General features: G+C 48.4%; 1 protein-coding gene across 4 annotated transcripts in view; it reads right to left on the reverse strand.

The window, feature by feature from the left end:
* Positions 1-26,165, reverse strand: part of ZC3H7B (zinc finger CCCH-type containing 7B) — a 65,395-nt gene that overhangs the window by 29,631 nt on the left and 9,599 nt on the right. For all 4 annotated transcript variants that reach the window (XM_037844997.1, XM_037844996.1, XM_037844999.1 and 1 more), the window contains exons 2-5: positions 3,338-3,396; positions 1,564-1,597; positions 1,252-1,449; positions 209-367 (exon numbers count right to left, since the gene is read on the reverse strand). In XM_037844997.1, the coding sequence (XP_037700925.1) occupies positions 209-367; positions 1,252-1,449; positions 1,564-1,597; positions 3,338-3,390 (444 nt within the window). In that variant the 5' untranslated portion in view covers positions 3,391-3,396. The remainder of the gene's footprint in view (positions 1-208; positions 368-1,251; positions 1,450-1,563; positions 1,598-3,337; positions 3,397-26,165) is intronic.

Genomic DNA, 26,165 nt, shown 5'->3' on the forward strand with positions numbered 1-26,165 from the left:
GGAACAAGCAGAGCACCTGCTCGTGGGCTGGGGCCAGGATCAAGTGAGCTGATCCCCAGGATGCACTTTTAGCAGCACCCAGAACACAGCCAGAGCTCGGAAGACAGGGAGTATTAATATCAGTATCTGCCAGTGCCGGCACAGAGGGGGAGACGTGGCTTGGCCCGGGCGAGCCTGGAGCCTGGGCCCCCGTGACGGCAGCACTCACGTGGGGCAGGGCGAGGGAGCACCGGCTGCTGCACTCGTAGGCCTCCTTGTGGCGGCCCAGCTCGTTGAGCGCCCGCGCCTTGCGGAACAGTGCCCGGATGTTCTCGCCGTCCAGGCCCAGCGCCTTCTCGCTGTCCTCCAGCGCCTTCTCATACAGGCCCTGCCAAGAGGAGCGGGCAGCCTGTCACCTTCCTCCCAGGCCCCCTGCCCTGAGGACACGGAGCACGTGGGAGGACCAGGGTCAGGGCCGGGGCTCGGGAGCTGCAGAGAGGGCAGGAAACAGCCCTGGCGTTCAGGCCTCTGACCCCGGGCACCCAGCTGAAGGGGCTCGGCGGGCACCGGCAGGACACTGGGCGGGAGCAGCCTTCGAGCGCCCCAGACACAAGCCTGGCCCCTGCAACACGGCTGCTTCATCTCTGCCTTCAGGTCAGAACTTCATGGTCTGAGAATAATAATGTCACCTCCAAGAGGAAGCGAAACCCTGAAGGCAGCTCTGTGCACACAGCAGAGTATGATCTGGAAGTCTGCTCTGGACTCTGGAGGCATTACTAGTCCCCCACAGAGGCCTGAGGACACACAGGGAGAGAAGGGAGGAGAAATGGAGGCATGGGGTTGGAGGCAGGGGAGGTCAGGAGGAAGGAGTGCAGGAGGTCAGAGGTCAGCAGAAAGCGCAGCGGTTCTCAGCCCTGACTGCCCACAGGCTCACAGCGGAGTGTTTAAAAAACACCAGTGCCCGGGGACTGTGCTGAGATTCTGACTTCATTCATCTGAGCATCAGTTCTATTAAAAAAAAAAACTATTACAGTACTTTTTAAATGCTCTCGAGGATCGAAAGCTGCTGCAGGAGACACAGGTGAGCTGTAGACAGAGGAGGTGGGGGAAGCTGGCCCTGGGCCAGGCCAAGCTGTGCCTCCAGGGTCAGAGGCGATGGGGCAGAGGTGAAGGAGGCCGGCTCTGGGCTCTCTGGGGCCCGGCCTGGCTGGAGTGGGCTTCCTGCGGGGAGCAGCGAGCAGATCAGCGGTGGAAGGGGGGCTCCGGGCTCACCATGGTGAAGTAGCAGGCAGCCCTGTTGACGTATAGCTTGCACAGCAGCTCCCGGGGCAGGGCCACCTGGTCAGAGGCAGCGTAGTCGGCCACGTTCAGCCCCTCCATGTACTGCACCAGGGCCTGCTTGTGGTCCTTCTCCCGGAACAGGTCATTGCCCTCGGCAAACAGATTCTGCACCAGCTTGAGCAGAAAGGCCTGCCGGGCGTGGGGTGCAGAGGGGGCTCAGGGGGTGCCTGGGCACTGGCCCCTGCAAGCCCCTCCTCAGAAACCCCTGCCTTTGCCTCCCCCTGCCCGGTGGCAGTCACTCACCTCATATTCTTCTTGCTTTAGGGGTAGTGTCGACCTAGGGGGAAAGGAGGGGACATGAGGTCTGGGTGAGCCCAGGGATCCCAGCCTCCTCCCCCAACCTCGTGGAGGTCCCTGGAGCCGGAGCCACAGAGCCAGGGACGGGCTCGGGTGTGACCTTGGGGACTGGGCTGAGGGGCAGTGTCCTCCCCAAGAACACCACCATGCGGGCCGTCCAGTTCCAGAAGGGCTGTGGGAAGGCCAGGCCTCGGGCAGGCCCCAGGGCCTCCAGGTGCAGAAGCTGAGAAAGAGCAGAGCAGCTGCAGATCCAGCTGGCCGTCCTCTAAGAAATCAATACCCCCCCAACGTGAGAGCAGGACAGGGGAAACAGGAGGACCCCCAGGCTGGAACAGGGCCAGAAGAGGAAAATGTCTCTGGCCAAGGCAGGGCTGATGGAGCCTCCGGCCACAACTCAGGGTCCAGAAGGAGAGGACAGCACACGTGGCTCCTGCACCAGGGGTGGGGACAGGAGTGGAGGGGGAATGGCGGGGACATGACTTCCTTCCCCAGCTGCAGGCCCACGGGAGGCACGAAGCGTCCAGTCCACGCAGACCCCTTTCCCAGGAAAGGAGATCACCCGGGAAGTGGGAAAATCAGAGTGCACTCCAACACCACAAAAATCAGCGACTTAAGTTAAAGACGCAGAATTCGCAGGGAAAACAGAATTCACGGGGTTGACCTTGTTCACCAGTCTCTGAATAGGGTCCGAGCACTTTCCAAATAAAGAGCCGCAGCGCTGGCGAGCAGGCTGAGGAGGGCTGAGCCTTCCCTTCCCAGGGAAGAACCTGGAGGTGCAGGGGACCAAGGGAGCAGCTGACACGGGGCCAAACCCCAGGTGCTCCCAAAGCTCCCTAACAGAATTAGCCCGCTCGGTACACCCCTGGGGGGCAGCCGGGAAAGTGGGTGCTGTGAGCTGGGGAGGGGGAGGGGTGTCTGGGGAGGGGCCCCGCCAGCGGGGCAGAAAAGGCAGGGGTGACTGTTGTTCTGTGCCAGAGCGAAACTGGGGAGTTCTATGTAAGAGGAGTATGTAGAGGCAAGTACCTGTTTTTTTTTTTGGTGGGGGGGGGGGGTGTTGCCTAAACGATACAATTAGGGAAGCACAAAATTATGAACTCAGAAGTGCCAGGTGCCTTCCAGGACCTCAGAGACCTGGGAGTGGTAGTAAGTTTACACTCTACTAGCATCACAATAAATATGCCTCCAGAGTTCACTTAAGAAAGATAAATGAAAAAGGGGGTAAAACAAACAAACAAACATGGCATGTGGGTGCTTGGGAGGCAGGGAGCGCACGTTAGAATCAGGGGTTTTGGAGTCAGACAGACGGGTTTAAATGTGCCATTCAATAGCCATGTGACCTTTTACAAGTCTCTTAACCTCGCTGCGCCTCAGCTTCTCCAGATGCAGAATGCAGATGAGACCAGCGTCTTCACTGGGTTGTGGTGAAGGACAGAGAGGAAGCGCTCGACAAACAAGAATGAACGGGGAGTGCTTGTGCCCGTGTGGATGGTGACGGTAAAATGGCACACTGGACAAGACGAAGTGTGAACAGGGTCGGGGGACATGCATGAGGGAGGGGTTCACGCAGGACTGAGGGGTGCGCGTGTCAGTGGGGTTCACACATGGGTGTGGGGTTCGTGGCTCATGCAGCCCCCTAGTAGCTCCCACCTGCCTCCCCCCAGCACACACAGGCCTGAGCAGAGGAGGCTTTGGGGGGCCCGGCCTGGCCCCGCGCACTTACTGAATGAACTGCAGCCCCTTCTCAATATCCGCTTTCCGTTTCTGCCTCTCCATCAGTCTCTGGGGAGACAACACAGCAGATCGGTGAATCAGCCTGGAGGTGGTCGTCCACCCCACGCCCCTGTGCAGGGTGGGTGAGGGGCACCCCTCATTCCCACTCTCACCCCTACTGTGCAGGTGGAAGGGGCATCACTGAGGGCCGGGCCCGGGTCTCAGGTCTACACGGGCTCCCGAATCAGGCCCCAGGCCCCTGCCCTCCACACCCATGTCCTACTCGCCTCCAAGTTTGTCCAGTGCCCTCTGGGGGTGAGAGGCTACAGAGAGAAGCTCTGCCCTTTCCCTATACGTGGTGTGGGCTGCGATATTGCATGGGGCACCCTCAAGTTCAAAGAAAAAACTGTTTTAACATGAAACTCAGCTATCCTTGCCAGGGAGGAGAGGCAAAAAAAAAAAAAAAAAAAAAGATGGCTGATGATTGTAGCTACAGTGTGGCACCAGGTGCTGGGCTGGCACGCTCTAAAAGGATCCACTGGATTCTTGGAGCAGCGTCACCCAGCGGGTGTCATTTCTGACCCCACTTCACCCATGGGGAGACCAGCGCAGGGAGTCCCCATCATGAGTGGGCACATGGCTGAGGTGGATTTGAACTCGGCTGCTTTTCCTTTCACCCTCCCCACAGCCCCCTGCACAGCCACCCCACACTTGGGGCTGGCCTGCTCCGGACCAGGATGGGGCTGAGCACGCACGGGCACCCCCCATGGAGCTCCACTGCAGCCAGGTGCTGTTACTCCCCTGCGTGGTGGGTGAGGGAGACGGCGGCTGGCCCAGAGCTGCGCAGAGGGTGGATGGCACCGGGGGTGGGGGAGGGTGAGGGGTGGTGCTTGGCAGATGAAGGAATTACAAATTGAGGATGGGGGCTTAAGGAGAGGGGTGGCTCAGGGGCAGAGCAGCCAGGGGCCTGGCACCTGCAGGGCAACCCCCGGGGGACCAGGGGCTCACAGTCAGATCCCAGCAGCCCACCTGGCTTCCCCTCCATGCGTGGGTGGGAAGGCCCGTGGGGGGTGGGCTTGTCCAAATGAAGGGGGGCCCAGAGCGCGATGGGCCTTCCCTGAGCCTGTTGGGCCCTGCCCTGGCCCTGTCAGCACTTTCCTTGCCCCAGCAGCGTGGCCCCATCGCTCCTCCATCAAACCCTTGCTGAGCTGAGACTGTGAGTGGGAACGGCCTGCCCCATCCACAGAGCACCCAGCCACGGGTCTGGGGCATGGACACACTGTGGGGGCACAGGAAGCGGATCCTCTTTGCTTAGCTGGCGCCAAGATGGAAACGGAAACAAATATCCAACTTCCCTGGGGAGGGGCAGGCATGAAAATACCTTCTAAGAATCCTTTACTTCCTTGTTCTTTATTGTTTCCACCAGTGCTCAACACCATAGCTCAGAACCAGCCATAAGGTAAGTGAGGCAGGGGTTGCTTTGTACAGATAAAGAAAATGGGGCACAAAGAAGTGAAGGATCTTTCCTGAAGCCACCGGTCCAGCATGGGCAGACCCGGATTTGAACCCTGCTTTGCAGGCCACCTTGCTTCTCTGTGCCTTCCTCTCTGCATCTGTACACTGTGTAGGTGGAAAATGCCCACCTGGAAGGGCAGCTGGGCGGCTTCAAGGAGAGAAGAGGGTGGGGGCAAGGAGTTGGGCTGACCTGAACCTCCCTCCACCCGCTTGTCCTTCCCAGGAAGGGGGGAAGCCATAACCGAGGCTTCAGAATCCCAGCCCAGTGCTGCATGACAGATCCTCGCCTCAGCCGGGGTCAGGGGATGGCCACAGGACCGGTGGCGCCAGGCTGGCACAGCATCCGGCTCACCGGGGCACTGCTGATGACCCTTAGCAATGAGTCCCTGGGGAGGAACGCCAGGCAGATGGCCCCTCAGGACACACCTGGCCAGCCCCAGGCAGGACGAACGGCCTGGCCTGAGGGGGCCCCATCCTGGCCCTGACTCCCTCCCTCCATCCAGCCACACCTGCCTACTGGCCAGTCCTCACCACGCAGCCCATCGTGAGGCTGCACTGGGCCAGGTTTGGGATGGCAGAGAGGATTCTGACAGGGTCGCTGCCCTCACGGGGCTTTCAGTCCAGCAGGTAAACCAGCCCTTGCATTTATGAGGCTTTATCCTGCCCACTGCACAGCTGCTCACCCTGCAAGGGGCTCTGGGTCAGGGCTCCAAGGCACACACCCAAGTTCGAATCCAGCATTTGCACTGACTGTGACTGTGGATCACTTACCCTCTCTGGGCCTCAGCTTCCCTATGGGAACAGGGGGCTCGTGGCAGCACCCGCTGCGCTGGCTGCTGTGAAGACTCAGGGGACACCGCAGGCAGAGCACTGCACAGTCCCAGATGGCAGAATAGCTGCTCCTCCCTGCTGCTCCTGTTTCTAAGCAGGGGGCAGGCGGTCATGGCCCTGGGCCGCCGCCCCTTGCTGAGGGGTCTCTAGGTTAGTCCCTCTGGTCCATCTGTGTCCCCACCCAGAAAAGGCCACCTGGGGGCTTCCCACACCCATGGCTTTCCTGCCTCCTGGACTTAGCTCCTGCTGTCCCTCCCGCCTCTGCAGTCATGTCCTCTCCGTCCAGTGAATGAAATTCCATCCAAGTCCAGCTCCACCATGAAGCCTTGGGTCCCATCACACTCACTTGTCCAACATTCGCTGGGAGCCTGGGGCCCCCAGAGAGATGCTAATCTGGCGGTGGACCAAGGGAGGGCTTGACTGCCCCGGGCAGGGCTGGGCACACCAATGCCGCAGGCAGGCCGTGGCCAATCCACCATGGCCACTTCCACCTGGGTCCCGGTCCAGCCCTGCCCTGCTCGGCCCTGTCATTCTCTCAGAAAACCACAAGGGTCAGGGAAAGGCTTTCGGGTCAATGTTTTGGTATAGAAGTCTGAGCAGACCTAGCTACTAAAACTGCCCACCATGATCCCAAACGGGAACTCCCGAGAAGTCCTGAATCCAGCACTGGGGAAGAGACGTCAGTTGCCTCAGGAGGTGTGAGGGCGCCTCGCACAGCCCGGCTGGGGACCGCTTCTTTGACAAGCAAAGGCCCAAAGCAGCAGTGCAGCTGTGTGTGTGAGCCATGGAGAAGGGCTCAAGCCCCAGCTCCTCAGCTGCCTGCTGTGTGACCCTAGGCAAGTGACTCTGCCTCCTCCTCTGTAAAACGGGAATTACAAACAGCTCCCACTGACAGGATGAAGATGCAGAAGGCACTTGTTTTAGTGCTGGGGACTGGACAGGCACTTAATAAATGGTGGCTATTAAATCAGAATCATTATGCTGGACATTTAATTCAACATTTGTTATGTGCCTGGTATATGCAGATGAGAAGGCCAGGATTCCCACACACCCCCCACCCCTCACCCAGGACTCACAACTCAGTCAGAAACAGGGACAGATGTCCCAGAAGCTCTACCCCTAATCATACTTCTATGGTAAACCTAGGCTAGGATGACGCACAAAGAAAGTAGAAACTCCTCAGAAGGGGCATCACTAGAATTGGGCTTTGAAGGATAAGTAGGAGTTGGCTTGTTGGCCTCAGGGAGGGGAGGCCTTTGGAAGCCTGCATGTGAAGATTCATGAAATCACTGCCATCTTCCACACCTCACCAGCTCCTCACTGATGACCCTGAGGAAAGGGGGGCTCAGAGGGGTCACGAGACCTGCAGCCAGTGAGTAGGGGACAGGCCTGGGACGAGTGACCTCAGGCCAGCAGGGCCTGTGATGCTCTCCCCTCCTCAAACTGCAGAGGTGGAACCATCTGACACACTTCCCTGGCACCTGAGCCCACACTTGGCCTCTGAGGTGTGATTTGGAGGAAGGCTATTTACTGTACAAAGGTATGATGTGTCTCCCAATTTCCCGTCTCAGGGTCTATGTATCAAGCACTACTGAGAGTTGGGTAAAGGGCCCAGGAAGGCCAGGGCTGGCAAACAGGTTTCACCTCCTAGGCTGACAGTGCCAGGCGGCGGGAGGCGGGGCTGGGTTGGGAAGGCTTCCGAGGCCCCAGCCGCACTTGGCAAGTGCCGCCATATGCAGTGTCTGCCTGAGCAAGGCATGCGAGTGGGGCACATCTGCCATGGGCCTTCACACCCCACCCTCCCCAGTTAGAGCACAGATATTGCCAAAAGTCACAGTATCACAAAGTAACGCAAAGTCAGCTGCCAAGGCCTCTGCCAGGGGTAGGGGTGGGGGGTAGTGGTGGCAGGATGTAGCAGGAGAAAGGGAACTGCCAGGCCACCTCCTTCTGGAAAGGTTTCTGACTCCCCCAACCATGCTGGTGAGTTAGAATCCTAAATGCCAAGAGGAAGGGAAGATTTAATTCAGTTCAACCAACGTTTCTGCCCTTCCATCGTGGCGCCAACAGGGGGGCCACCTCTGGGTGCACAGAATGAATCAGCCACTCAGTCCAGCCCTGCCCTCGGAGTAGTCCTGGTCAGTGGGAGGGACGGACCAGGGAGCCAGCGGGTGCCACCTGCTATGGTGCGAGCTAGCTGTGGGTGCAAGGGGCCTGGGACCTGAGAGGAAGGGGAGGTGGAGTCCCAGGGGCGGGCTGGGGAAGTTGCCACAGAGAATGTGGCCCTGGGGCTGGTGGTGAAGGTGAATGACAGGTTTCTGGGGCAGGCTGGGAGGGAAGGACACTCCTAACGGGTTATGTGCCCAGAAAGATGTGACCCATGTTTGTCCTGGACACCTCAATTCCCCACAGCACCCCACAATCTGCAAAGCGGTGACAATAGAGAGCTCAGGCTTCCCTCTTCTCCAGGGTTGCAAACAGGGGTCGGCCACGAGGCCTGGCCCACGACTAGGAGAAAGGTCAAGGGTCAGGTGACAACTCACCCCGCAGATACTGAGTTGACCCACCCCAATGCAGGGCCTTCTGCTGGCAGCTCCCCATGACCCGCTGAGGCACGAGGGTGCACAGACCACCCCGAGAGGTGTTCGGTGTGGCTCTACGTCTGGCCTTGCCCTACATGGGGATGAGTCACCAATCCCTGACCTCACCCTGTCACAAAAAAGCAAAATCCTCAACACATGCCAGGCCCTGGGGATGTAGGGGCAACCAAGGTATAAAGCACACAGCTGTGAAGAGAAAACTTGAGAGGGTGTGAGGACAGTTAGCCTCCGTGAGGTGGGGGAAATGGAGGGAGACCACGATCACCCCCCCGGCTCACACACTCATTAACCACAGGCAGGCACTTCCATTGGACCAAGCCCTGTCCTGTACGGGGGACCCAGCCGCGACCGAGACAAGACCTCTGCCCTCAAAGTGCTCACAGTCTAGTGGGGAAAAGAGGCTGTAGGGACAGTTATAACTCGACAAGAGAAACTTCAAAAGAGGCATCTCTCATCCATCCCCCATCCACCCGTCTATCCATCATGCAACAAGCACTTAAGGAACACCTTAAATATTCTAGATCTATTGGGGATTTAGGAATTAACAAAGCTGAGAAAGTCTCTCTTGTTTTGGAGCTTATGATCTAGAGGGAGAGGAACACAATAAATATTAATGTAATACAGGAGGGATATGCACAATGAGGAAAAATAAAATAAGAGGATAGAGTGGCAGGGGTGCTAGAATTGTACAAGGTAGCCAGGGAAGGCCTCTTTGACATTTGAGAACCGAAATGAAGTGAGGGGGTGAGCCAGGTGGATACCTGGGGGAAAAGTGTTCCCGGTAGTGGGAACAGCAAGTGCAAAGGTCCTGAGGTAGGAGCCTACTTGATGTATGCGAGCAAGAGCTACGAGGCCAGTGTGGCTGTTGCAGAGTGGGTAGTGGGGAGAGGCGAACTGGCGAGTAAATGACAGATTAACAGAGAAGGATTTTAGTAGAGGGCCTCGTAGGTAGGGCAAGGCCTGTGGCTTCTATCCTAAGTGAGGTAGGAAGTCATGGGAGGCTTTGAACAAAAGGGTGGCCCTACAACTGGCTTTGCCTTACATGAAACTATGTTGTCATTAAATGAATGAGACTTATTTAAATGTTACCACGATAGTAGGGAAATAGTATTCTGACAGGCTAGGCAAGTTGTCCAAGGCCACACAGTTAGCGAGTGTGTACCTGGATTTAAAGGGACCGGGCAGCCGAGCATCTGACAGCCTGGTTAGCCACGTGCCAGAGGAGCAAAGTCCCTGACCCGGGCAGGCAGCCCTGCTCCACCTAATGCCCCACACCCTCCCTCCTCCTCCTCAATCTCCCTCTTCTGGGAGGAGGATTTTATAGGTGGTTAAAAGGTCATTTATTCTCAGCTGAAGAGGGACGTGAACTGGGAAGGTGAGAGCTAGGCCTGACTCATCTCGCCCCAGTGGCTGCGCAGACACTGAGCAGACCAGAGGGCACAGGCAGCTGGTGGACGTCTGGTGGAGAAGAGGACGTGGGCCAAACAAACCTGCAGGATCAACTCGTTAACTTTTTTTTTTTTTAAATTCAGTTTTATTGAAATACATTCACACACCATACAATCATCCATGGTATACAATCCACTGTCCACAGTATAACATAGTTATGTGTTCATCACCACAATCTATCTCTGAACATTTTCCTTACATCAGAAAGAACCAGAACAAGAATAAAAAGTAGAAGTGAAAAAAGAACACCCAAATCATCCCCCCATCCCACCCCATTTGTCCTTTAGTTTTTATCCCCATTTTTCTACTCATCCATACACTAGATAAAGGGGGTGTGATCCACAAGGTCTTCACAATCACACTGTCACCCCTTGTAATCTACATTATTATATAATTGTCTTCAGGAGTCCAGACTGCTGGGTTGGAGTTTGGTAGTTTCAGGTATTTACTTCTAGCTATTCCAATACATTAAAGCCTAAGAGGTGTTATCTATATAGTGCATAAGAATGTCCACCAGAGTGACCTCTCGACTCCATTTGAAATCTCTCAGCCACTGAAATTATTTCGTCTCATTTTGCATCCCCCTTTTGGTCAAGAAGATACTCTCAGTCCCACGATGCCGGGTCCATATGACTCTCATCCCCGGGAGTCATATTCTGCATTGCCAGGGAGATTTACACCCCTGGGAGTCGGGTCCCAGGTAGAGGGGAGGGCAGCAAGTTCACCTGTCGAGATGGCTCAGTTAGAGAGAGAGAGGGCCACATCTGAGCAACAAAGAGGTACTCAGGGGGGAGACTCTTAGGCACCATTACATGCAAGTTTAGACTCTCCTTTGTGGTAATGAGCTTCATAAGGGCAAGTCCCATGCTCGCAACTCATTAACTTTTAGAGAAAACAATTCAAGGAGAAAACTGAGGCCCAGATCTGCCCAGGATCAGACAGGCTGGGTGATTCCCTTCCTCCAACTCCAGGTCTAGGTTCTCATAATTTAGGCATTTCATGCTGGACCTGCCTTAAATGGGCTCTTCCCAGAAATGTAACCATGTAAAGGAACCAACAGGAAACCATTCCCTCCACACGTCAGCACAATAAGTCACCACATACGACGATAAACTTCTATGAAACAAAAGACCATCAATGAAGTTATTAGAAATGACAAAGTGAGAAAAATATTTGCCCATGTAACCATGATATGTAAAGAGTGCCTACAAATCAATAAGTAAAAAGAGCTCCTAAATGACAGTGTATAATGCAGTGATTAAGGACAGTAGGTCTTGGTGTCTATACCCCTGGGTTCAAACCCAAGATCTGTTCCTTATTAACTATATACAAGTTAATTAATTTCTCTAGGTTTCCCTTTCCTCATCTCTAAAATAGAAATAATTATATCTACTTTATAGGGTTGTTGTGAAGGTTAAATGAGATATCTGGCACATGATAAGCATATAATTAAAATGAACAATTATTATTTTATGATCATTATTATTATTTCAAAAGATGGGCAAAGAATATAAACAGGAAATACCCAGGAATTACAAATCATTAGGAAAAGCTACTCAAACTCCCTGATTTAAGAACTGCATGTTGAAACAAGATGTCACTCTTCACCTTTGAGACAAAGCCTGGTGGATAAGAGTGGAGAGACACGAACTCTCAAACATAGCGAGGACACCGAGAGTGTGAACTGGCATCATCTTTGTGGGGCAGTTTACAACAATTCCCAAAATAAGCAAGACAGCCCTGTTGGCTGCCTACCCTAGGCCAGTGCCCCTTCATCCCCGGGTACAGCCCCAGGAGACCCCTTTCCCACCCAATAGGGGGAAGCTTCACTGGTCTAAGCCAATCATAATGGTCCTTTCCCCTTGCCAGCAATTAGCTTAAGCATGGGCATGTGACATAGTCTTGGCCAATGAGCTAGGAGGACATGCCTGCCCAGGGGATTCTGGGAAAGGTTTCCTTCACTCTTAAAAGGAGACAGAAGAAACAATCCCTCTTTCTGCCAGTGCTGAATGCTGGATGATAATAAGATGAACAAACCCAGGATAGCAGGGCAGAAAGATAGAAAGACTGAAGGTGTTTAATGACACATCTGACCCTGCCTTGCCTCGCTTCTTATGCGAGGTAATAAACTCCCATTTTGAGGTGGGAATTCCGCTACCTGCAGCCAAAAGCCTTCCAAATGATAAAATGTCCTTTCTCTTTGACCCCCAAATTTCACTTCCAAGAATTTAATGTGCGAAAATCTTTGTATTACTCAGTTATATTTGCACAGGGATGCATTATTTTTAAGAGTGAAAAAATGGAAAAAAAAACCTTAATGTCCATTGGTAAAGGATTTAATGAGTTAATTAGTTAGTTAATGGTCTATCCATACCACAGATGTGATACAGCTACTAAATGTATATGCATTATCTTGGAGATGCCTCTGGTACATGGCTGAGAAACAAACAAAAACAACCAGGAGAGCACACATCATGTCATATGAGCATATCTATGTGCCATACGTGTTTATATACCAAACAAGGGCCTTGAAAGAATATTTTCCAATTTAACTGAGTCCCTCTGGTGACTGGGACCCACCAAGGTAGAGCAGGACATAGAACACTTTCCTTTCTGCTTTCTATGCCTTGGCATGGTTTGGATTTTCTGCACTGAGCAAGCATTACTCTTATAATTTGGAAATAAAATGAGTTGATGATAGACTTGCAGCCAACCCAGTAGGGCAGGGGCTGTGTGGGAACCAGCAGTCCTGAGGGCCTGATTTTAAATGCAGTGCCCCAAGTCTGCCAAAATGTCAATGGGCTGTTCTTCCAAGAAAAAGACACAACTATTGACTGGAAAACCATGAAGGAAACACATTTTTTTCCACTTCGGGGAAGGTTTAAAGATGACAGAATTTTCGAGACTCAGCTCTTCATCAGATTGGGCAGGGACTACGCCAGCCTCCTCAAAATCTCAATGCCTGGCCCTGTCCTTGGCACAGAGCATGTGCTCAGTAAATGGCAGTAAGATGAATGCATGAATGAGTGACTGTCAACTCATCCAACCAGCCGTTGTATAGGAAAGAATGAACAAATGTTGAAAGAATAAAAAAATGAGGAAAACTGACGTCTAGAGAAACGAGTAATCAGTTAATATTTACATTTGCTGATTGGCTAGTGAGTGCCAGAAGCTTTCATGATCGCTTTACATGCAATAATTTACTTAATACTCAAACAACAACCCTAAGAGATAGTACTGTTATCATCCCCATTTTGCAATGGAGAGAACAGAGGAACAGAGAAATTCAGTGACTTGTTCAAGGTCACACAGCTGGGAGGTGGTAGAGCTAGGATTCAAACTCCAGCAGCCCGACCCCAAAGCCCACACACCTCATCATCACTACTGTCTCCCATGAAGCCATCAGACCCAGTCCCAGGACCCCTCAGTCTTCGTCACGCTCACGTTTCCCCCAACCCCTAAATCATTCCCGCCCCTGATCCCAGAGCCCCTTCTGGCTACCATACCATCTCCCCTCCCTTTCTCGGTCACCTTTTGTAAAAGAGTTGTCTACACTAGTTGACTTCCATTTTCTCATCTCCCACAACTCCCCAACTCACAGCAACCCTGCTCCCCTTCTACCGCTCCTCAGGAGTAGTGCTTGCCAAGGGTCCCACCCAGCTCAGGACCTTCAGTTTCCTGTTGCCTCATCTGCCACTTCCTGGCCTCTGGAAGGCTGTGCCCCCAGGCCCTCCTCACACCTCGCTGACTGTCCCTGCTCTCCTCGGCCCAGCTCCCAACAGGCTCTACTTAAGGGACAGAGCCCTGCTCTCCTCATTCTATGCTTTCATGGTCTCACGACTCATGCTGATGACTCACAAATCTACCCCTCCCCCCAGGTCCACCCCCTCCCCAGTACTTCAGATGCATCCCCTTACCTTCCCATGGCTTCCATGGCTTTCCTCTCCTGGGCCCTCGCACTAGAATGCCCTCGCCCAGAGCCCCAGCCAACTCCTACTCAGCCTTTCAGACCCAGCTTGGATGCTGCTCTGTCCAGAGAGTCCTCCCTGGTGCCCATCCCAGCTGGAGGGGTGTTCCTACAACTCGGCACATTCCTAACTTAACTCAGCGTCTTCTCCTCTGATCCCTGATCCATTATCCCCCAAGTCTGTACACAGCTCCAACTGTCATCCTGTTGTCAATCCCTCTCCAAGGCCTTCCACTTTTACCTCCTAAACATTTCTCTATGCTGCAGCCCCTCCGATCATCTCCACAACCACAGCTCTCACTCAGGCTCTCATCATCTCTTGCCACCATTCTCCATGAGCCCCTCCAATCTGTTCCCATCAGCTGCCAGGGTCATCTAACATGTATGTCACACCCCTGCTCAAAACTCTTCCATGTTTGGTGAGTAGAAAAATGGGGACAAATAACTAAATGAAAAATAGGGTGGGAGGGAGGTAGGATGATTTGGGTGTTCTTTTTTACTTTTTTTTCTTTTTATTCTTATTTCTACTTTTTCTGGTACAAGAAAAATGATCAAAAAATAGATTGGGGTGATGAATGCAAAACTATATGATGGTACTATGAACAATTGATTGTCCACTTTGGATGATTGTATGGTATGTGAATATATCTCCATAAAATTGAATTAAAAAAAAAAAAAAACCCTTCCATGTGCACACACACAAGGACACACAAATGAATCCAGGTTAAAAACATGGAGAAAACTGAATAAGCTCGGAAGTCTGGTTAGCAGTCATGCACCAATGCCAATTTCCTGGTTTTGATAGTGTACTCCTGCTATCTAAGACGTCACCATTACGGGAAGCCAGGTGAAGGGTAAACGGGACTCTTTGTACTGTTTACAACTTCCTGTGAGTCTAGCATTACTTCAAAATGAAACAAGCCTTCCATGTCTCCCCATCACCAGGAGGACAAAGTCCAAGTTCCTCCCCCGGGCCAGGAGGCCCTGCATGGCGAGGCCTGGCCTCCCTCCCCGCCCCAGAGCCCAGCCTAGAATCTCAGACGCTGCCAACAGTGAACCACCGGCTTCCCATTCAGGCTGCCCTCTCCACCTGGAACATCCTTGGCATCCACTGCTCTCCACCCCGGCAGACGCATACTACTTCTTTAAAGCTCAGCGGAGGTGGTGTAGTGGGTTGAAACATGTCCCCCCAAAAGGATGGGTTCAAGGCCTAAGCCCCAGTAACTGTGATTATGACCTTATTTGGAAATAGGGTCTTTGCAGATGTCATCGAGTTAAGATGAGGTCATACTGGATTAGGGTAGCCCGAATCCAATGACTGGTGTCCTTATACGAAGAGAAGAGGGGAGAAGGCCCTGTGACCCCAGAGGCAGAGACGGGAGTGGTGCAGCTACAAGCCAAGGACTGCCGAGCACCGCCAGAGCCCGCAGAGGCTAGGAAGAGGCCAGGAAGGATTCTTCCCTGGTGCCTTCGAGGGAGCCTGGCCCTCCCTACACCTAGAATTCAGACTCCAGTCTCCAGGACTATGAAGGGATACCATTCTGTGGTTTTCAGCCTCCTAGTTTGTAGTACTTTACAGCAGCGGCCCCAGGAAACTCAGACAGGCGGCTCTTCTACCAGGAGTGTTACGGGAGCCCGGTTGGCACCCGAGATGAGTGCCGGTGCAGGCTCATTTTTCTTGTCTCAAGAAAGAATTCAGGGACAAGAGGAACAGTAGCAGGCAGTAAAGTTTATTTGAAAAAGCCAGCATGCATGGGGAAATAGCAAAGGTTGGTAAGAAGGAATACACACTGCAGAGGTCAGCGTGGGGGGGCACCCAAGACACAGGGGGCACTGGGTTGAGCTCTGTCCAGGTTTTATATGTTAGCCTGTTGCTAAGCTTCAGGCTAGGGTTGGGGTGGAAATTCCCATTCTCCCTCACCCTGGCTTAACCCCTCCTTTCCTTCCATCTGGCTATCTCAGCCGATTCTGAGGATTGGGGGTTCTCCTTCCACCCAGCCCCTGCTTTCTTCCTCTGCCTGTCTATCCACCTGTCAGCTGGTTCTGATCGGGTTTGGTCCTCCTTTGGCTTGGCTCCTCCTTCTCACTCTCCATCTGGCTATCCATGGCTTGATGCTGACCCTCCATATGAACTGACCAACGCCCCCGGCCTGCCCAGGGTGCCCTATTCTAGCCTGCCTCAGGAGGACTTCCTCCCCTGATCCCCACCCTAAAGCCCAGCACCCCATGCTCCCCACAATCACTGCACTTCTCCTATTTAATTGAAATTATGTGTTTCTGTCCTGTCTCTCCCTAAACTATGACTTCCTTGAACGCAGAAGCTACACCTGATTCAGCTCTGAGCAGCACAGAGAAAAAGTGCTCAGGAGACCTATGGTGAGTAGAGTGGAATCTCGTGAACCCTGGGACAGAGGAGAGCACGCAGATGCTGAAGGGATGACGGCACCAGCCCGTCACTGATAGGCACTTTCTCCCATCAGATATTGTCCTAAGTGCTTTGAGGACACTACTTAATCCTCACAACACCCTATGGGAAAGTATTGTTAGTACTCCCATTTTACAGATGAGGAAACTGAGGCAAAGGAGGGATGAGATGGCCAGATGAGGGATCTGGGCCCGGCCACCTGGCGGGCTGGCTCTGGAGTCCACTCTCCTGCCCTGCCCAGCAGGGTTCCTCCCCTCCATGCCCACCAGACTGTGGACGTGCTCCCCACCACCTGAGCACCACGTGGGGTGGCCTCCTCTCCAAAAATACCCGCCACACCCTCCATGGCTCACTCGGAGGGACCGGGAGAGGCTGACCTGCACTGTCCCTGACCTCGCTGGTCAGCGTTCCAGGGCTGCACTTCTCTGTCCCAAAAGTCCCTACCCGTCATGTCTATCCACCCCAAGGACCCTGTGCTCCAAGCAGGTCACGGAGGGGTCGCAGCTCATTTCTGGCAACTGTTTGCTATGAGTCAAGCACCTTCTATGGCCGAGGTTCTGAATGTGGGGCCCACAGATATAATTCAAGGTTCTGTGAGTGTGGAGGGGAAAACATTGACATCTTTGTTTTCACTTACCTCTACCTGATATTTAGCATTTCCTTCGATTGTGAAAGTAGGCAAAACCCCACAATAGTGTTAACGAGCTACCTGCAACCTGGGCACCACTAGAAATCACAGCTATTTTCCTATCAAATTTTGGTTACTGCAGATATAAAGAGGTATTTTTCTCATTATCACTTTGAAATGATGGTGGTTATTAGACTCACTGCTAGATCTTTTTGGCTGATGCTTTGATAAAGAAGAATAGCTGTGGGTCAATTGAATGGTTTCCTCTGTAATCCAGTATATTTTACTTTATGTATTTAAAAACATCCTAAGTGGCATCCCTGGCTTCCCCAGGCTGCCTGAGGGGTCCACAGCATAGATATTTAGATGCTCTGTTCTAAGGAATCATGTTATTTATCCCCACAATGATCTCACAGGTGGGTGTTAGCCCCATTTTCCACAGATAAAAGGGAAGCTTGGAGGGGTCTGTGACTTGCCCAAGAGTTGTAAAGAGGAAGGCTGAACCCCTGGCAGTGTCCCTGGGCTTGCAAACGGAATGCCCCCCCCCCCCCCCCCCGCCCCCCGGCCTCAGCAATTTGTTTTCTTTTCAACTGGCCACCTTGAACAAAATCCAAAGTTCAGGATGCTTCCCCAGGCCTCCCCCACTCTCATCATAAGTCATACTGAGAGCCAGTGGCAAAGTAAAATCCTCCTGCCTCCTGTAGCCCATCTGGTTACTTTCAGAACCTTATCTAACCTCCAAACAACTCAGGGCCAGACGGCACAGGAATGGAAAGGGAGCTCAGAGAGGCCAATAGCCCTGCCCTAGGCCACACAGCTCCAGCCCAGATAGCTGGGTTCAAATCCTCATCTCTGTCTCCAGGTTCTCCATCAAGCCCCTGGATATGGTGCTGAAGTGAGATGTTTAAAAAGTAACTCTCTGATTGTGGGAAGATGGAAGCTCTGGAAATGAGTCCCTCCACTAAAACATCGACTGAACTGGAAAAACAGTCCGAAGCAACTATTTTGAAACTCTGGAGTGTACTGGAACACTGTGCAGCATCCAGGGAATTGCTAGAGGAAGAGGCTGATAAATTGCAGTAAATGTTGGTGAATTTCTCTACCGCCCATTCCCCAGCCAGGTTGCAGACAGCAGTGGGGACTGCAGCTGGGCTCCTGGTGCAGCTTGCTGGTGCCAAGTTGTGCTATAAGGACCAGGTCCTCCAAAATCCAGGAGTGCGAGGTCTCATCACTGATCATGGCTTTTGATCAGCTACTTCAGACCACTGGGTGGCTGGGTCAGCGGAGGGGAGCCATTGCTCCAAGCCGTCTCAGGCCAAACCCCCACCCCCATCCCCCACACTTTTCTCTTTCCATTCCCCATTTAGGAGCAAAAATTCTTTGGAAAAGTCACAAATTGACAGGTCCGGCCTCAACAACAACAGCAACAACAGAACCCAGCAAACTCAGTAGAGCAGAGAACTAGATTTTCAGAGTTATAACATTCTAATACATAGAGTATCCAGTTTGCAACAAAGTATTTAAAAACATCCATAGGGAAAAAAAAAGAAAAAAGAATTTGCAAGAAACCATCCGAGTAAATTTATGCTTTTGATCTATTAATCAAAGTCTTTAAATCAACCATCTTAACTATGTTCAATGAGCTAAAGGATTCCATATACAAAGATTGATCTAGAGGAAATTAGGAAAATGCTGCATGAACAAAATAAAGAGACAAATTATAAAAAAGAACCAAACACAAATTCTGGAGCTGCAAAGTACAGTAATTGAAAGGAAAACTCATTAGATGGATTCAACAGCAGATTTGAACAGGCAGAAGAAACGATCATCAAACATGAAGATAAAACAATTGAAATTATTCAGTGTGAGGAGTTGAACGAAACAATAATGAAGATAAATGAACAGAGCTTGAGGGACTAATGGGACACCATCAAGCATGCCAATATTCACATTACTGGAGTCCCAGAATGACAAGAGAGAGAAAGAAAGGGGCAGAAAAAGTATTTGAAGAAGTAATGGCCGACAACTTCCCCAATCTGATGAAACACATGAATATATACATCCAGTGTGCTCAACAAATTCCAAGCAGTAAGGACTGAGACCTACACCAAGTTATAGCAAAATTGTCAAAAACAAAGACAGAGAGGATTTTGAAAGCAGTAAGAGAGAAGAGACTTGTCACATACAAGGGATTCCCCAATAAGATTAGCAGCAGATTTCTCATCAGAAAACATGGAGGGCAGTTGACAAAGGGATAGCATATTTAAAGTGCTTAAAGAAAAGACTATCAGCCAAGAATTCTATATCCAACAAAACTGCAGAAATGAATTCTCCAAAATGAAGGAGAAATTAGGACATTTTTAGAGAAACAAAAGCTGAAAGAGTTCTTTATCAGAAGACCTGCCCTAAGAAATGCTAAAGGGAGCCCCTCGGGCTGAAATAAAAGGACACTAGGTAATAACTCGAAGTCACAAGATGAAATAAAGAACATCGGTAAAGCTTACTACATAGGTAAATATAAAATCCTGTATTATTGTACTTTTGGCTTGTAACTCCTCCCCCACCCCCATATGACTTAATAGGCAAATGTGTAAAACCACATTTTAAATCTATGTTGGTGAACATACAATGTATAAAGATGTAACCTAAGATAATAACAATATAAAGAGAGAGGGAGAGAAATACATAGGAGGAGAGAGTTTGTATACTACAGAAACTAGGTTGGTACAGGTAGAACTAGCTTGTTATCAGTTTTAGATGTTCATTATAATTACAAAGGTAACCACTAAGAAAATAACTAAAAATTATACAGAGAATTGTGGGAAGATGGCAGAGTAAGAAGATTCAGGAATCAGTCCCTCCACCAGAACAACTACTAAACAGGCAGGCACTGTCTGAACCTACTATTTTCAAACTCCAGAGTCCATAGAACACTGTATAGCACCCAGGGAAGGGGGGTAAGAAGAGGTGGTAAATTGTGGTAAAAACCAGTAAATGGCCAGCACCCATCGCCCACTCTCACGGCAGGCAGCAGTGGGTCTGAACCCTGGCGTGGCTTGCTAGTACCACAGAAGGATACAAAACTCCATCTCCCCAAGATCTGGGGGGCGAGGTAGGCAGGCCAATTGCTGGTCACCGCCTTTGATCAGCTACTTTGGATCGCTGGGCAGCCACTGTGCCAACCCACCTCAGACAAAGTCGTGGAGGCAACTAAAAGACCATCCACGTCCTCAGAGCTACAGAGGACAGCAGAGGGGCTGCACTGGCCAGGCAGGGGCCAGGTCAAGAAAGCACAGCTTTGTGGGGCAAAGGGAGAAGCTCCTGGGACCCTTCCTGGCTCCTTCCTCAGCCCCTTCCCAGGGCAAGTTTGGAGCCGGCAGGAACTTCTTTTGTGGGTCCCTGGTCTTATTCCGGCTGGAAAGACTGACTTGGGAAACTCCTCTCCAGGGTGCCCCCCTCCCCCCAACATTTGCCCTCCAGGCAAAAGCAGTTTGAGACAAGTTAAGCAATGTACAAAACAATTGAGGTGGATGGCCTGGGGCAAAGGCTTACCTGCTTTATTTAGGTCCTGCAGTAGAAGACCTGGAAGAGGGAGATGTTTCCTGGGAGGTAGAGGGGGCTTCAAACCCTGTAAACAGGGGATCTCCTGAGGCCATGAATAAACGAGACCAGGACAAGACACAGGCTCAGAAAAGGATCCTGCAGTTTGCATTCACCTTGGGATGACCTTCCTGATAAGAGGGCTAAACTGGACAGAGCCCCGCCAATGCAACGCTGACTTGCAAGGATGGTGAAAAGTGTTTATTTGTTTGTTTGTTTACTTAGACATGCTTGATTTTGTTCGTTTCTGACACTCAAGAAAATCTCTGTCATATCACCAGTTGGTTACAAACTCAAGAAACAGACATTGCAGGAAATAAATACCAAAGTTAATTACTTTAAAATAAAAAATGTACAATGTGCAAAAAATATTTGAAGACAAACAAAGAAACAGGAAATGATGGCCCATCAAAAGGAAGAAGATAAAAATCCAGAAAACATCAACAAAAATGTCCAGACTGTTCGTATACCGGAAAAAGCCTTTTAAAAAAATGATCCTCAATATGCCCAAGGAGTTGAAAGAAAATACAGAGAAAGAACTAAAGGATACGACGAAAACAATGAAGAATATAAGAATCTAGATAAAGAGATAGAAATTTAAAAAAGGAACCAAACAGAACTACTGAAGTTGAAGACCACAATAACTGAAATGAAAAATTTCCAGGAGGTTTTCAACAGCAGATTGTAGCTAACAGAACACAGAATCATCAAACTCAAAGACAAGACAATTGAAATGAGTCAGGCAGAGGAATTAAAGAAAAAAGAATTATAAAAAGCAAAAATAACCTAAGAGACCTCTGGGACACCATCAAGTGTACAAATATATGTACAAATATATGCATTATGGGGTCCCAAAGGAGACGAGAGAAAGGGGCAGAAGGAATATTCAAATAAATAACGACAGAAAACTTTCCAAACTTAGCAAAACACATGAATATGCAAATCCAAGAAGACCAGAGGCCACTTCTCAGGATAAATTTGAAGAAAAATATACCCCATGTGCCAGTTTGGATGTTTTATGTCCCCCAAAATTCCATTCTTTGATGCAATCTTGTGGGGGCATTAATGGATTAGGTAGGAATCTTTGGATTAGGTTGTTTTTATGAAGATGTGACCCACCCAGCTGTAGGTGATAACTCTGATTAGGTAACTTCCATGGAGGGGTGGCCCCACCCATTCAGCAAGGGTCTTGATTAGTTTACTGAAGCCTTATAGAAGCTCAGACATAAGGAGCTCAGCAGAGCAACTGAGAGTGACATTTTGAAGAGGAGCTGCAGCTAAGGGGACAAAACATCCCAACAGCAACATTTTGGAGAACGCCATTCTGAAATGCAACCTGGAAGCAAGCGGACGCCAGCCATGTGACTTCCCAGCGTACAGAGGTTTTCCTGGATGCCACTGGCCTTCCTTCAATGAAGGTACCTGATTGCTGATGCCTTACCTTGGACATTTAATGGCAGTAAGACTGTAACTTTGTGACCAAATAAACCCCCTTTAGAAAAGCCAATCCATTTCTGGTGTTTTGCAAAACAGCAGGATTAGCAAACCGGAACACCCCATCACATACTGATGAAGCTGCTGAATGCAAAGGACAAAGAGTTCTGAAAGCTGCAAGAGAAAAGCAACATGTACAAGAGAGATCAGGTGTCAGTTTCTCATCAGAAACCATGAAGGCAAAAAGGCAGTGGGTTGAAATACCTTCTTACTATCTGCAGGTGCTAAAATGAAAATACATAACAAGTAATGATAAGTCTATGGTTTTGGACATAGATATACATGGTAACAATGTACAAAGATGTAAATAGTGTCAAGTACCAAAAAAGGTGAGATGAGGGAAGGGTATAGGAAAAGTGTGGATGTATGCTATTGAAGTCAAATTAGTATCAAACCAAATATGATTGTTATACATTTATGATGTTAAATTTTAATACCATGGCAGCCACAAGGAAAATGTATGAAAAATATATACAGATAGAAATGAGAAGGGATTGATTATGGTACAATAAAATCAAATAAATATAAAAGTAGGCGTTAGTGGAAGAATTGAGGGACAAACAGGTATAAGACTTACAAAGATTAAATAGCAAAATGGCCAAACAAATTCCTACATTATCAGTTGTTACATTACACATAAATGGTTAAACTCTCCAGTCAAAAGGCAGAGAATGGCAAAATAGATTTTAAAAAGCATGACCCAATATATACTGTTTACAAGAGACTCACCTTAAATTCAAAGACAAAAGTAGGCTGAAAGTGAAAGGATAGAAAATATATACCATGCAAGTAGTAACCAAAAGAGAGCTGGGGTAGCTATACTAATATTAGATAAAACAGACTTTAAGTCAAAAACTGTTATGAGGGACAGAGACATCATTATATACTGATACAGGGGTCAACTCAACAAGAAGACAAAACAATTATAAATATATATGTACCTAACAGCAGAGCTCTAAAATATATGAAGCAAATACTGAAAGATATGTAGGGAGAAATAGATGGTTCTACATCAATAGTAGAAGATTTTAAAACACCACTTTCAATAATAGATAGAACATCTAGACAGAAGATCAATAAGGAAATACAAGACTTGAACAATACTCTAAACCAACTAGACCTAATAGACATTTATAGAACACTTCACCCAACAACAACAGAATACACATTCTTCTTTAGTGCACATGGATCATTCTCCAGGATAGACCGTATCTTAGGTCACAAAACAAGTCTCCATAAATTAAAAAATATTGAAACCATACAATGTATCCTCTCTGACCACAATGGAATGAAGCTAGAAATTAATTACAGAGGAGAAAGGGAAAATTCACAAATATGTGGAAATGAAACAATGAACTCCTAAACAACCAATTGGTTAAAGAGGAAATCACAAGGGAAATAAGAAAGTATCCTGAGGCAAATGGAAATGAAATTACAATACAACAAAACTTATGGGATGCAGCAAAGGCAGTGCTGAGAGGGAAATTTATAGCTCTTAATGCTTACATTAAAAAAGGAAGAAAGATTTCAAATCAGAGACCTAACCTAAAACCAGAAGAACTGAAAAAGAAGTGCAAACTGAACCCACAGTGAGCAGAAGGAAGGAAATAACAAAGATACGAGCAAAATTGAATGAAATAGAGAATAAAAAAAAAACAACACAATAGTATCAACAAAACCAAAAGTTGATTCTTTGAAAAGATGACTATCATTGACAAACCTTTAGCTAGACTGACAAAGAAAAAAGAGAGAGGAGACAAATAGTGAAAATCAGAAATGAAAAGGGAGACCTTACTGCTGACCCCATGGAAATGAAAAAGGCTATAAGAGGATTCTGTGAACAGCTGTATGCCAACAAATTAGATAACCAAGATGAACAAATTCCCGGAAACCCACAAACTACCTACACCGACTAGAAAAAAACAGAAAATCTCAGCAAACCAATAACTAATAAAGAGATTGATTCAGTAACCAACCCCCACTCCCCTGGAAAAGTCCAGTGTCAAATGGCTTCACAGGGAAATATTACCAAACATTCCAAGAATTAACAACCATCCTGCTCAAACTCTTCAAAAAACAACGAAGAAGAGGGAACACTCCCTAATTCATTCTACAAGGCTAACATCAGCCTCATATCAAAGCCAGATAAAGATACCACAAAAAAAAAGAAATTTACTGACCAATAAAATCTCTTATGAATACAGAGGCAAAAATTTTCAACAAAATACTTGCAAACTGAATCCAACAGCCCGTTAAAAGGATTACACACCATGATCAAGTAGGATTTATCACAGATGTGCAAGGGTGATTTGACATAAGAAAATCAATTAATATAGTAATACACCCAATTAACAGAATGAAGGGAAAAAAAAAACACGTGACCCTCTCAATTGATGCAGAAAAGACATTTGACAAAATCTAGCACCGCTTCTTGATAAAAACACTTAGAAAACTAGGAATAGAAGGAAACTTCCTCAAAATGATAAAGGGCATATATCAAAAACCCACTGCTAATATTATACTCAATGGTGGAAGACTGAAAGCCTTCCCTTTAAGATAAGGAATAAGACAAGGATACTCACTGTCACCACTGTTATTCAACATTATATTGGAAGTTCTTGCCAGAGCAATTAGGCAAGAAAAAGAAATAAAAGGCATCCAAATTGTAAAGGAAGAAGTAAAACTTTCCCTATTTGCAGGTGACATGATCATACATATATAGAAAATTCTGAAAAATCCACAACAAAGCTCCTAGAGCTAATAAGTGTATTCAGCAAAGTAGTGGGGTATAAGATCAACATGCAAAAATCAGTAGTGTTTCCATTTACTAATAATGAATAACTGGAAGAAGAAATCAAGAAAAAAACTCCACTTACAATAGCAAATAAAAGAATCAAATATCTAAGAATAAATCTAACCAAGGATGTAAAGGACTTATACACAGAAAACTACAAAACATTGCCAAAAGAAATCAAAAAAGGCCTAAATAAATGGAAGGGCATTCTGGGTTCATTGATCGGAAGACTAAATATTGTTAAGATGTCAATTCTACCCATTGTGATTTACAGATTCAATGCAATCACAATCGAAATTCCAACAACCTTCTTTGCAGAAATGGAAAAGCCAATCATCAAATTTAAATGGAAGGGTAAGGAGCCCAGAATAGCCAAACCCAATTTGAAAAGAAGAATCATGTTGGAGGACTCACACTTCCTGATCTTAAAACTTATTACATTAATGAAAATGTTCAAAAATTAATTTTGGTGATGAACACACAACTATATAACAGTACTGTGAACAATTGAATGTACGCTTTATATGACTGCATGGTATGTGAATATATCTCAATAAAATTGAATTTTAAAAAAAGGAAAAAAAAAGAAAGAGGGGAACTCTGTAAGAAATGATTAAGTTTAGCTTTCACATAAAGGCAACATGGAATAGGGAAAACAGAAACTAGACAAGATTGGCTCAACCTGGCTCCGCCATTAAAGGGAAGGAAAGGGCCCCTGACATAAGCCTGGAGTTGGCACCAGCTCCTTATATGGGTGAAAACAAGCAATAACTGGGATCACTGGAATGTAAATATGAGGTATAATCAAAGGTGGAAACTCTTGGAGGAAAATTTAAACTAGTTAGCTCTCTAGGATAGGATGCACAATTTAAAATCCTGAAGGCGGGCTAGTTAGCTCTCTTGGATAGGCTGTAACCTCTGCAGTACCCAGTCAATGGAGAAACAGGAGGGACCTGCACGTTACACTTAGGGCATAAATATTGCTGTGTTCTATTGTTCGGCGTGCCTGCCAAGTTTTTGGTTGTGCGTCTGTTCTTGCAAGATCTTGAATAAATTATTTTCTCCTCCACATACACACACACACACAAAAATTTATTACATAGAGTCAAGAGGCTATCCTGGAGGTTACTCTTATGTAAGCTCCAGCTAGATATCCAAATGGCCACAGTATGCCAAGCCCTAACCAACAGTATTCCTGAAATACCTAGGATCCTAATTGAGACTCTATAGAAGTTTCACTAAGTTTTTCTATGCCAGACAAATCCTAAAACCCAGAGGCAATAGCCTCTTTAAGAACATCAACCAGATGCAGCCCCCTTCCCATATTGTCTATACAACACCCCTTTTTAATATGAACAAGTTAGGGTGATCACTGCCTAGACACCCCTGAAGATTGAGAATGTGATTAACGAGACGAAGGGGTAGGAACATACAAGATAGGATTTAACAAAGAATTACAAATACTGAATCTTTATATATATTTTAGATGTTAGGGTATTAGAATAGCTAGAAGGAAATAACTGAAATGGTGAAACTGT

The sequence above is a fragment of the Choloepus didactylus genome, chromosome 8, assembly GCF_015220235.1.
Source record: "Choloepus didactylus isolate mChoDid1 chromosome 8, mChoDid1.pri, whole genome shotgun sequence".
Taxonomy (NCBI): Eukaryota; Metazoa; Chordata; class Mammalia; order Pilosa; family Megalonychidae; genus Choloepus; species Choloepus didactylus.